The sequence below is a fragment of the Mercenaria mercenaria genome, chromosome 18 (genome assembly GCF_021730395.1).
Source record: "Mercenaria mercenaria strain notata chromosome 18, MADL_Memer_1, whole genome shotgun sequence".
Classification (NCBI taxonomy): domain Eukaryota; kingdom Metazoa; phylum Mollusca; class Bivalvia; order Venerida; family Veneridae; genus Mercenaria; species Mercenaria mercenaria.
The window spans coordinates 16,719,899-16,732,846 of record NC_069378.1 but is presented as its reverse complement, the minus strand read 5'-3'; the positions used below and the strand labels follow the sequence as shown (position 1 = coordinate 16,732,846).

The 12,948-nt window shown below is 33.4% G+C and overlaps 1 protein-coding gene across 1 annotated transcript in view; it reads left to right on the top strand.

Moving 5' to 3' along the window:
* LOC123539152 (uncharacterized) overlaps window positions 1–10,155 on the top strand; it is a 62,998-nt gene extending 52,843 nt beyond the window's left edge. Inside the window, exon 9 of the mRNA XM_053530624.1 lies at window positions 8,022–10,155. Coding sequence (XP_053386599.1) covers window positions 8,022–8,077 — 56 coding nt within the window. The 3' untranslated portion in view covers window positions 8,078–10,155. The remainder of the gene's footprint in view (window positions 1–8,021) is intronic.
* Window positions 10,156–12,948: the final 2,793 nt, after the last annotated feature.

Sequence of the window (12,948 nt, the reverse complement as noted above, 5' to 3'; positions counted from 1 at the left end):
GCGTTACGCACAGAGAGGCTCTATGCTAATGACTGTCTGGAAACATTATAGCTTAAATAATTTGGTGTGTATATCTGACTTTTTATAACTGCCAACCTGTTTATAGCAAAGAATCGCCGGTGCCGACGCAAGAAACCGCCGATGAAGCATATTTCGCAGAGTCCGCCGATATGGATATGCACCGTGCAATTGTGTATTAAATTTTAGTAACTATTTGAAATTCAATTCATTTTTATGCAACTTGTGTGGACAAGACATTTTGATTAACGATTTACAGCTGATTTCGAGATCAAAATATATAATTATACATAATATACAATCACAAAATAAGGACGGTCCAACCAAGTACATAAATATGCCTTTAATCAAAGGCCTGAAGGGCCTGAGAGTCGGCTAATGATTGATGTACTGGTAGTATAGTCTACCAGTTTCAGTTTGGTTTTAGTTTTTTCCCCCAACTTAACAGATATTTTGTTACAATAGATGAAATGGACATTCAATCGATGCCTAGTAAAACTTTGATTGACATTATACAAGTATTTAAACCCAATATATTTCTCTGAAATTGAAGAATGGTTCGCAAAAATAAAAATGTTTAAAGTACAAACTACAATTTGACAGGTGACACTAAGATACTGCCCATGACTATAAATATTTTTACAGTAAACATTTGCCTCCGGCCTTTTCAAAACAGGCAATTATCGGCTGGTATATATTCGCACATGATAAAATTTGAATATGAAAATTTATATATTGAAATTTTATAGCGCGGATTGCCACATACAATTTGTAACGGATGGACGAAAGAACTGTTCAGATATTTTACAGATAAGGGGCCTGACAATAACCGTGTCACACGCTAGGTATTGTTCAATCATATTATAAGGGATGTGAATTTAAAGTATACTTACTTTTGCGTTTAAAGATATGTAAATGTTGCTGAGTGTCAATATATAGTGTCATGAATGTTTACACTGACAGGAAAATTGCGCATTCGAAACTAAGAGAAGTTACTCGGACTAGCTACCAATTTCGGAAAAGATAACCAATATTAATAAATGCAGTTCTTTTTTAGTTAAAACCATCATTTATTCTATTTCAGACCTGTTAACCCCTTCAAAACCATGTCAGTAGTCCCCAAGTCTATGTACTTCCAATTATCCATTTTGATTCATGTAGACAGACAGGCCCAGACTGGGCTGAAAAAATGTTTGAGCCATTTTTACGTGGTCGGTAGCAGGGTAGGTTTGGGGAGGGATGTTCCTTCCCGCTTTGAACTGCAGTCAGATTTTGAAATGGGCATTGTGGCAGGTGGTAAAAGGGCAAATGTATCAAACTGTTAAGTGACAATATGGGGGGAGGGTGTGGGAGGATACCCCCTCCTGCAATTAGGGTTTGGGGTATCACCACAAGGAAAGTTTGAAAATGTAGACCCTTGATACAGCCTTTGGTGCGATTTCTAACTGAAAATTTTATGTTTCAATTTCTAAATATTACCTCTAGATTCTTTTTAGTATTACAATATTCAAAGTATGAATGACTGTCACTTCATATTTTTACTTTCAGGTCATGCCTCAGCACTAGAATATAAGTCTGATATTGATTCTATGTATGTATTATAAAAATAAATTCCTGTTACAATAATATCTATCATGTCTGTTACTTTAATGTTTAAATTTCATAACACAGCTCGATATTTACCCAAAATATTATATCCGGATATGATTACACTTTCTTTTACTGAAAACCTAGAAATGTTCGCGGATACTATGTTTCGCGTTTTTCAGAACGTGGACATTTTCGCGGATACAAATATTCGCGGAATCATATCAATCGCGAATCCCGCGAAAGTGAAGTCTCAAGTGAACGTATTTAATATACTAAGGTAATTGTTGCATACTTGCATTTATAGTATTCTCGAAAACGTTCAGTATTTTGTACCCTTTAATTATAAATGTACCCCAATCCTTTTCATCCGTGTCAACGGTTTTTCACACACCCGATTATTGACAGTCAGTACATTGCTGTTATTACACTATCATTTGTTTGCCATTTAAAGCAGTATCTTTTGTTAGGAGATTAAACAACACTTAGCAGAAATAGACACAATATTTTACTTACAAATAATACATGTGTATATCGCATTGGCTGCCGACTACAAATTGCATTATATGTCGTTCGATAGATGCATATTTTTTTCTGTTTTTATCCCCTGTTTGCCTGACAGATCGATATTGAAAAGGCTGTAACATCATAGAGAAATAACTTGTCAATCAATTGAGTTAAAGTGGATTAATTTTGTGCACTCATTTTATACAATTATGGTACTAGAATTTTAGCTATTAATATCCAGGTATGTGAAAGTACAGAACAATTTTATAGCGATCTATTTAAGCTGAAGCTAGAATCCTTCGCGTTTTTGTTAGATCAGAGTTTTTCACGGCTATTTAATTTCACGGAAACATACTACCCGCGAAAGACACTAATTTAAAAAGCGCGAAAACATTTCTAGGTTTACAGTATACCGCCAAAATCTCCAGTTTCAACAAAATGTTTTACAAATTGTGATGATATGAAGACAGTTTAGCAGCAATTGGCAGTATCTGACATTGAAGTTTACGGTGAAATTATTTAAATCATTTCATAAAAAAAAATTGTTTCGTTTCGTCAAAGCACTCTAACATAGACGATCTACTTTCGATTTCAAAAACTACAAGAAAATACAATTTAATGTTTCGTCGATTTGTTTATTTCTCGAAAAATAAGAAATAAAATCATTTTTAACATCAGTAGTAATTAAACAAATCAGTAAGAGCTCTTTCTCGGTATAATTTATCTGCTTACTGACTGCAAAAATCAAGCCATGTGTCATCATGAAAAGCAGAATAGGTGACGGTTTCATTTTTTTGCGAACCAGAATCGTAAGTAAATTATCCAAACCAGTCAAAATTCCAGAAAGGTTACGATCTAGATTCTTTCTAGTATTACAATATCCAAAGTATGACTTCACTTCATCTTTTTACTTTCAGATCATGCCTCAGGACTAGAATACCAGTCTGACATAGATTATATGTAGGCGTAATAAAAATAAATTCTAGAATCATTTCTGTTACAATAATATCTATTATGTATGTTACATGAATGTTAAAATTTCATAACACAGCTCAATATTTACCCAAAATATTATATCCGGATACGATTACACTTTTCTCCATTTTCAACAATATATTTTACAAATTGTGATAATACGAAGACATTTAGCTGCAATTGGCAGTATCTGACATTGAAGTTTACGGTTAAATTACCTCTTATTTAAATCTTTTCATAAAAAAGTTGTTCGTTTCGTGAAAGCAGCCAAACATAGACGATCTACTTTCGATTTCAAAAACTACAAGAAAATACAATTTAATGTTTCGCCGATTTGTTTATTTCTCGAAAAATAAGAATTAAAATCATTTTAAATATCTGTAGTAACTAAACAAACCAGTAAGAGCTTCTTCTTCCGATAATTTATCCGTTTACTGACTGCAAAATTCATGTGTGTGTGTGTAGAAATCCACGCAAAGTTTATAGAAATCATACGATGCGTGTATACTTTCAATGTGGGAGAATTAAGGCTGATCGGGATCGGCTATGTTACCTTACGCATCCAGACGATTCAGATTTTGTTTTTAAAAAAGCATTGTGTGCATTTCTGTAATTTTATATACGTTTTTATACGCTTTGAAATTATTAGACATGCGTATTTGCATTATTTTTATACGTAATTTACGCTAATACGCATCTTATCTGGAGCCCTGTGGAACTATTTTTTGTCTTTCGCTGGATGTTACGCAAGCTTTGTAAGCCTGCGCAATTCATAAAATGCACATTTATACTTAATGAGTTACATTCGAGTACTGCACAATTACAAGTCATAAATATGACAGATTACATCGTATATTGGTCATAGCAAAGGGAATTCACATAACTTAACTTCATTCATGCAGTGAACTGTTTGAAGTTTGAGAAATCTAATGGAACTACATCCCTTCACTGTGTTTTTTTGGTCCATTTAGACTTAGAGAATCGCTGGATAGCAAGGACTCGTCAAAACGATTTCATCGTTTAGCCGACTCAAAAATGTTCTTAATAGTTGGTGTAAAACAGAAGTAATCTGTTTATAATTGATTTTACGATTTCAAACAATGAGATAAAAAATCTACTGCCGATTATTAGATTAGATACATGTATTATGATAATTATAAAAGATCAAACTGTCAAATTAATTTTCCCTAACCAAATAAGTCATAAATTCAAACTAAGTAATGAATTTTTTCTACCTATTCTACTTCAAGTAAAAACTGTTTTTTTATTTTATTTTTTTTTATTATTATTATTATTTATATAGTATTAATTTTTATAAATAACATATCTCTTGAAAATATTTTCTTAGACATGTGAAAAGTATTTCATTTCAGCACTGTATTTTCTGAAATAATATATTAGAAATAACACCTGCACGGAAAAGATATTTTAACAGAGCGGAATCGGGATATATAGGATGTTGCCGCATATTTATAGATTCGCCTACTGATAAACGGAAGTGATCGCCGCAAAACAGATAAAGTTTCTCCATAATACACATCCACAACGGTGTCGAGGAACGGCGATGAAAAAATCAATAATCTATCGGCTTATCAGTGGCGTTGCAATTCCTTAGTAGTTGCTATTTTCACGCAGAATCAAGAACACATTTTTGGTGGCTGCTGCCACCAGTGTCAAAAAGAATACTCCGTTTGAGAAATCTTGTCAGTTCTTAAGACCATCCTAACAACACAACCAAAAATAGTTCCAAGCTTTCCAGCTAAACAATTATCTACACAACGTGCAGAATATGCAAAGCTACAATATATGCCTTAATACCACTTTTAATGTAAATTCGGCGACTAAAATCAATACAAACTGAAGTCAACGTTTTAATTAAAACAACCACGTGTATGAATACAAATGTGCAAATTTATGGTCACGTGAATAAATGATGACCTCATGTTACCTGAACTGAAGCGATGATATTGATTAGCTTTTGCATAGTACTGCCCCAGAGGTCACGTAGTTTATAACGTAGAAAAGGTAACTTATATACAGAAACCTGGGAATCCAGACTGACAATTTAAAAATGTTTCCTAACCGCAGTGTCACATGTATAACTCCCGAAATTTAAGGCTTTATTTAATAAAGAACAGTGCCTTCTGCTAGCAATAATCCGTGGCTAAAAATAGAAACGGAATTTCAACGGAAAAGTTTCCAAACATTTCCATAGACAATACCAGTTTGTACCTCTGATAGCTTTTCCAGCAAGTTGTAACACTTTTCAAATATGTCAGAATAAACTTAAATGTTCGTCATAGCTATCAAATTGTAAGATATTATATTAATGCAACCCTAGTGATCTAAGAATGTTACTGAATTTTCGACTGCATTGTCTCGTTTTCGTTTCAAGCACGCAAAAATATGACCACATGTTAATTAGGCTATTTATAGAAAATCGATAATCAGCAGTGATATGGATTTCCTCTGTCGTTGATACTGCCAATCAACACTAATTAGCGCAAATTTAGTGAGATGATTTATGAACAGGAGAGTACTTTAATTATTTATATAACTTGAACATGTACAATTCATCGTTATATCAAGAACAAAATATACTTAAACATGCTTAGCAACACGAGAGTGAACAAAACTAAAAGAACAGTCAGTTAAATTCCATTCGATATTGTTTGCAATGTGACCTGCCGTGAGAATCCAAGACATGTATGATTTCTAAATAATATTCCCTCACGGATAATCTTCCTTCAGCAAATACTATATGTATGCATAGATACACATGTATTCGGTATAATTTCGTCTGACAAAACACGAAATATCCACGTGGAAACCCACAGGTCGCGCAAGCTGAGAAGTGTTGCAAGCTCGCTTTGACTAAATGGTGCTACTGTATCACGATTTCATCAACTTGTAAGCCCGTGAAAGTGGGCGCAGCGATGATACTAACACTCGCCTTTTTGAAACGACAATCTGTCAGACTGTAGCAAGTCGTCGGATAACAGATTTGACCAACTTAAAAATTGAATTGTTTCTAGACAGATTCTGCTCATTTCAACTAAATTCATTCGAGTCGCCCCATGAGAAAAACAACATAGTGCATTTGTGACCAGCATGGACCCAGATCTAACTGCGGATCCGCACACCACTCTGGTCAGGATCCTTTCTGTTCGCTAACGGGTTCTCTAGTTGCAATAGGCTTTGAAAGCTAACAGCATGGATTCTGACCAGACTGCGCGCATGCACATGCTGGTCTGGATCCATGTTGGTCGCAAATGCACTATGCTGGTTTTCTCATGGTGCGTCTCAATATATCTGGATACAAATATATGTATATAAATTAAAACGGTTTCGTTTCGCCAGTTACATAATTATATTGGACTTTTTTTCTCGGTCTGACTAAAGTTGTAAGTTTGTCTGACTTAATGTCCAGCATTTTTGCGAAGCCTGCTGTTATGTCTAGCGAACTTTTGAGTATAACAGATGGAGTGATAATTAATGCACCTCTAAAATACACTGGCTGCAGAACTGACATTCTGAAGTGCATTTGTGGTGCATGATTGTGTTGTTTTCTTTCACAAAAGTCTCATGAAAACCACAGCTATCTGATACGGACTAAATCAGTGTGTATAATAATTCATGAAAGACACTGCCAAAAAGCTTTAAAAAGAAATCTTAAAAGCTGAATGATTTGGAGAAAAAGTTTATACTTTTTATTCATAGTAAAACATCTTCGATGTAATTTATGTTTTAGTTTTTGTCACAAATAATCAAAAAGGATCAAAACTATTCGTTAAAGACTGAATCAGTGTGTATGTAAACAATGACTGGCAGTGAAAAGGGATTAATTTTGAAACCAAAGCCGAATATTAAAAAAAATGCAAAAAAAAATTCTTATGGTTTATATTAACAATTCCTCAGTTGTCGCTTTCTTTGTAATATTTTAAACATTGATTAGCAGCCACCATCAGCGCTTTGAGCGCTTTGATTTTTTAGCGTATTGAAACTAGTTATTCGATTTCAGAATAGGTCACATGATCAAAACATGTGTCGGTTTCAGAATCGATCACGTGATCAAATCAAGCGTCTTTATTATTCTTTACGCTTAAGTAGATCTATAACTATAATGCAGTTTAGTTTTCTTCAGATACTGTTGTAAATATAAAATGTGTAGATCTATTTAATGATATCTGGATCAAAAATATAATTGCAAAATGCAATATTAAAGTTACGTTTGGTAAATACTTTGGAACTTGTTTTCTGTGTGTTGTCAGGTTGGTCATAAGCTCGACAAGAAAATTGAAAGACGGTTTGTTAAATCTGGAGGCATTGCCCCAAAAAACCGTTTCTATTAGGCATCGGTGGTTATACCCTATAGCCATTCTCTACACCGGTATACATGTAGTATGCAATTTATAAATGTACTGTCAACATCCCACATATTTCGCAGACTACTGACCTAATTATCCTCGTCACAACGTCGCTGAGAACGTTTGCTTCGCTTGATGAAATCTACGGTTGTGACGTCATATACATTTCCGGCTAAGATATCAGGGTACAACTAGATAAGACTTATGGATTGAAAAATTAAAACGAAGCGTGCTGAAAATCAGAAAGTTAGAAAATTGTATTTATTTCTCGTTGCTGTTCTTGTCGAATCAAATTGCTGGGATGGGTAAAAGACTGGGTAGTAAAATTTCTGACAGCGGCTTAAATTTGATATTTTTTCGACAAGTAAAATTTCCCATGACAGATAATGTTCAGCGCTTTCTACTTAATGAGTTTTATTTCTAGCTCAAATTTTAGATGCTTAGGCAATAATCAGTGCATTGGGAAACAGTGCATAGGATGCTTAGGGACCTCAGACAGACAGTTAAGAGTACATGAATTGTCTTTGTGTAACTGCATTTGTATCACATATTATTTCTTTTTTACAGGTTTTCAAGACGTGCCTACGGTACCGCCACCTGCCTATACAACAAATAACATCTAACAACTGTGTCTTCGGACAATTTAACAAAGGACGCAAACCATGTATCAATATTATGTTTATGAAATGTTTGACAGGTCGTGCAATCTCACATTACCTTAGGACAAATAATCTGATCACCTCGGCCTTTATGCTATTATATTATTATATTGTATTGTACGGAGAATACGGAAATACCCGATGTTTCACTATTGTAGAACAATATGCCGGAACATATTTCAGTCCAAACATATTCGAGTTCTGTCATGTAAAACTGATGCATAAGAATCTGAAACTGCTTGGTTATAAAACAGACCTCAATTCTTGTAAGTTATTATTTTGGAGGAGAAACACTAAGGAAATGATGGACAGATCGCTTTCAATTTAAAACACAGAGATACTACTAACTTACAGCTTACATTTGAACTCGAAGTAAACATTGTTTGCTGTATCAAGCCTCTATTCTTTATATGCCATTTTACCACATACTGTAGAGTTTTTGTCAACTTTTAAATAGGTCACACCTCTCTACAAAAACCACCCTTCGGAAAGAAAATGTGATCTTTCTTAACAATTTTTTTATCATAACATGGGAAATTGTTCTATTCGGAAGTCAACGGTATGAGTAAATGGTGACATTGTAGAACAGAAAACGGTGATATTTTAATGCAAGTTATATGGCTGTGATATTCAGTCGATATTGGTCCTTAGAACAAGTTTGATTGTATATGGAATTATGATACCGTCATCTTTTCAAAGCATTTAGAAGAAAGTAACAAAAACTATATAAAAAAATCAAAATACCTTATGTAGATTGTCATTTAAAATATCTAAGTGAAATGCATGCACTTCCATTGTATATAAAGCCGTTTAGTGCCATAATACTTTTGAAATATGCACGTTTTTGTCTTATTGTTGTTCTATTATGACCTTTCGACATTTTAAACTCGGCATTTTGTTGTAAACAAAGAAAAAGGTGACCCTTTCTCAGCCGAAAAATTGCAAAGGGAAATTCAGTTTCAGACATAAGAAATCTTCAAATTACTTACACTCGCACGGAGAAGTGGGGTAATATTTTAGTAACAGTGGTTCGCATACTTTAACCATAGAAAGAAATGTGTTCAGAATGTTCGACAGTGCCTGTTCCATAATGTAATTTAGCCTAACTCTGTTGTGTGTAAATATATTTTTGCTATTTAGTTTAACACCATCTCAGAGTTCTGAGACCACCCATAAATTGCAGCCCTGCCATTAGTCTGTCTGACCTATGATGCGATTTGTCTGGGACTGTTGTCAATAATTATTATAGCATAATACACTTCAACCCTAACGATTTTGTATAATTAAATGGGAGTCTCTGGGGCCGAATTGTTATTTTTCTCTGATATGCTATCACTGATCCCTTTTTGGATATTTTGAGAGAAAAAGTTTGCAGGTTCCCACTCGTGTCGTCTAAAAAAACAGTACTCTGAAGGTCACCTAGGTTTACCATCCAGCATGATATTTTCAGTTTACGGCTGCAGAAAGGTATTTAAAAGGAGATGCCTCCAGACGCTCATCAACATTTCTTTTTTATCTTTTTAAAGCAGATAGCAACTGATTTTAGATATCGAAAGTGATAGACCATTGTTTGAATATAAAGTACAGCATAAACTCTTCAAGTAATAATATTTCAAGTGTTAGTAGCGTGCCTAACGCTCTGGAGAGATTTCTACCTATTTTATTAAAGTTGTTTATATTCAAATAAAATCTCAAAAAACATAGAAAATCACATGAAATTTTCTTTCTGTGTAATAATCATTATCAGAAGGTATGTAGCTTTAAGTACATGATGCTAGTTATAATAAATTCGCGAGCAGACAAATCCTAAAATTGCAATTATAAACCTTTATATATTGTTATAACTAATTTTTTATATGCATAATTATATTCAAAATATAGTTCTACCATTTCACTGTGGCATTTCTCAAAATATATATGCTTCTTTAATATTGTATTGTTTTTACATTAATCAATGATTCTTTGATATTTGTTATTTTTTTGACATTTTATTTGTAAATAAATATTTTATTAATAAATAAAGAAATCTGTTAAGGAAAAAACATCTTTCCTCTATATTTCACTACCGCTACCATAGTCCTAGCGCTATCTATTACGAACTCGATACTATTCGATAGCTCATGGTTGTTCGCAGGTATAACTTCTATATATTCTGCTCCTCGTCTGGATGAATTGAATATTCCATCAAAATTCATATATGATAATGATCAGATGGGGCATGCATCTCAGTTTAATACGAATCCTTCATGGAATTACAAATGCATGGCTTAGGAATCCAAGGTTCAAACATTTGACTTTCAAGTGTGACCTTGACATTGAGCGATGGTACTAAGAACATTGGTTCGCGCGTCGTTTAGATGAGTTGAAGATTGTTTTCCAAGTTTCATTAGTATTCTTCAATGCATTAAGAAAATATGGACCGGACCGATCTCAAATACTCAAATATTTGAACTTCATTTGTTACGTTGACACAGGACGGGCACAATTTAAACATAACTTGCATGTCGACTTGATGATCTAAATATACTAACCATCTTTAAAATTGGCTGACATAGTTTACAAGGTAAAAGAGCTGACAAGAAGCGAAACTACTCTTGTGCCAAGATTAAATAAAATCGTAATATAGGTTGTACAATTTCATGGACCAAAGTGTCTGGAAACAGACTGACAAGAGGACGGACGTATAAATTATTATAGGTCTTCCACATAGAAGAGATACCAAAATGCCAGTAGTCTATGATTGTGAAATAACAAGGAGCTGTGTTCAGATTCGTTCCTCAATAAATTAGAAAAAAATAAGAATTTGTTCCCAGAATGATTTTATAATGTTATTATTGTGTTTCGACATGGTTAGTTTAGACGGACTGCTCACATACAGCTTACATGCAAGCGATGGTTTTCCCACAGACTCTGATTTACATTATAACAATACGGCGTGAGCGGCTGCCCGTAAATCGAAACAAGCATATCTAATTACATTTGTTTCAAGAACTATCGAGATTACTAATGGAAGAGAAACGTATGAGTAGTGATATTTTGAGTATTTTCGCCGAAATGATAAGAACCCCTGTTTACATCGTTGTAAACCGTCTCATGATTGCTTTCAATACAGATCAAATGTAGAAAATATTGTCAAATTGTATAAAATATACTTTAAAAGAGTAAAAGGGTTCCATTTTGAAAAAAAGAAACATCTTGGGTTTGTTTACATTAATGACCGATCAGAACAGACAAAACATTACCTTATTCTAAGGTATATGGTAATCTTTTCCCACAAAGCAAGCATGCTCATTTTCATACGCATTGTTTTTGTTATAAAATATAGATTACGACAAATTTGTACTTAAGCAGTGCATTATTTGATAAAGTTGAATCTCAGAAGCTTTTTGAAAGTTAAACAGACTAGAATTACGTAAAATTTATTGAGGACATGGAACTACTTGTTCTTCGGTTTCGGATAAGCATTTTGACCGTAAATTTGTAGTATGGTAAATCTGTGGTCACGCTTCGCTGCCCACAGAAACAAACCAGTTTATAAACAGATTGTACTTTGTACAATCTGAAATATATCAAAATATTAAACACACAAACGAAGACAAATTCAACATTATTGTATGAATCATGTTACACATAATGACTTTAACATATCTGTCTTAAGTAAATAGTATCAGTTTGGATTTTGGATTTTTTTTGTAAATTTAAGGTTAAACTCAATTATTTAACTTAAACAAATTTGCAATATGTGCACCTACACTGATTTGGGAAAACCCAGTCCCAGATTAAGACTATTCACTCGCAGTGAACATTACGAAAGCTAACAAGAGTTGTCACTGAAGACAGCGCCCCCGGCTATGTCGATGCAGGATAGAGAAACTGGACACATCTGAGGAAACTGGAGCTGTCACTGGAGTGTTTAACAACTCCAATAGTAGATGAAGATATTGCACAATAACTTGAATCTGTGTAAAAAAAATATTAAGTGTTAAGTATAAAAAGAGGTTAAGATAAAGTGTAAGCTTCTCAAATTTATATGTGACAATAGAATATGTATCAGAAACCATTTGATGCTGAATACATGGCTTGTTCTGATCCTTTCCTCAATCAGTTAGACACAATTACAGCAACTTGCATCAGATATTATCAGTATATATATTCTGAACATGTTTGATCATTACGATCTGTCACTATATGCCATTCAGTGTACTTTTTTACAGACTATATTTTTTACAATACGCGTGAGGTTGCCGATTCGAAAGATTAAATATTACATTTTTAGAAATTTCGAGAGTTAATGGTAACGGACAAGAATGTGGAGTATGGTCATAGTGACCCCGTTCATCTAACTCTATATGTTACAGCAGATAAATAGTAAAATTGCAAAGGGTTCATGCAAATATCTTACCAAATATTAAAGTTCATGAACTACCAAAAACATTTCAGGTTCAAATAACTTGATAAATCAACATCTTTTCCTGTATGCTAGTATTGTAATTTTCATGCAACAGCAAATAAGTCATCAAGACATGCTTTTTGATACTTTTTTTTGCACAAACAAATTCGTTCACATGACATAAATATGATATTTAACAAGTGATAATTTTAGTTACACTTTTTTTTATTTATTTTCTTTTTTTTTTCTCGGATTCCTTTGATAACATGTTAAAACTTTCAGATTCAGGATGCTAATTGATCACCATGTTTACTTCGTTGGAGTGAAAAAAGCATGAATATAAAAATGATAATACACTAGAGTATTAAATTTTGATGTCGATATTATTTCATAATATATTAAATTTGTCAAACGACTTGTTTTCTATAGTGAAGACAAGATTTGT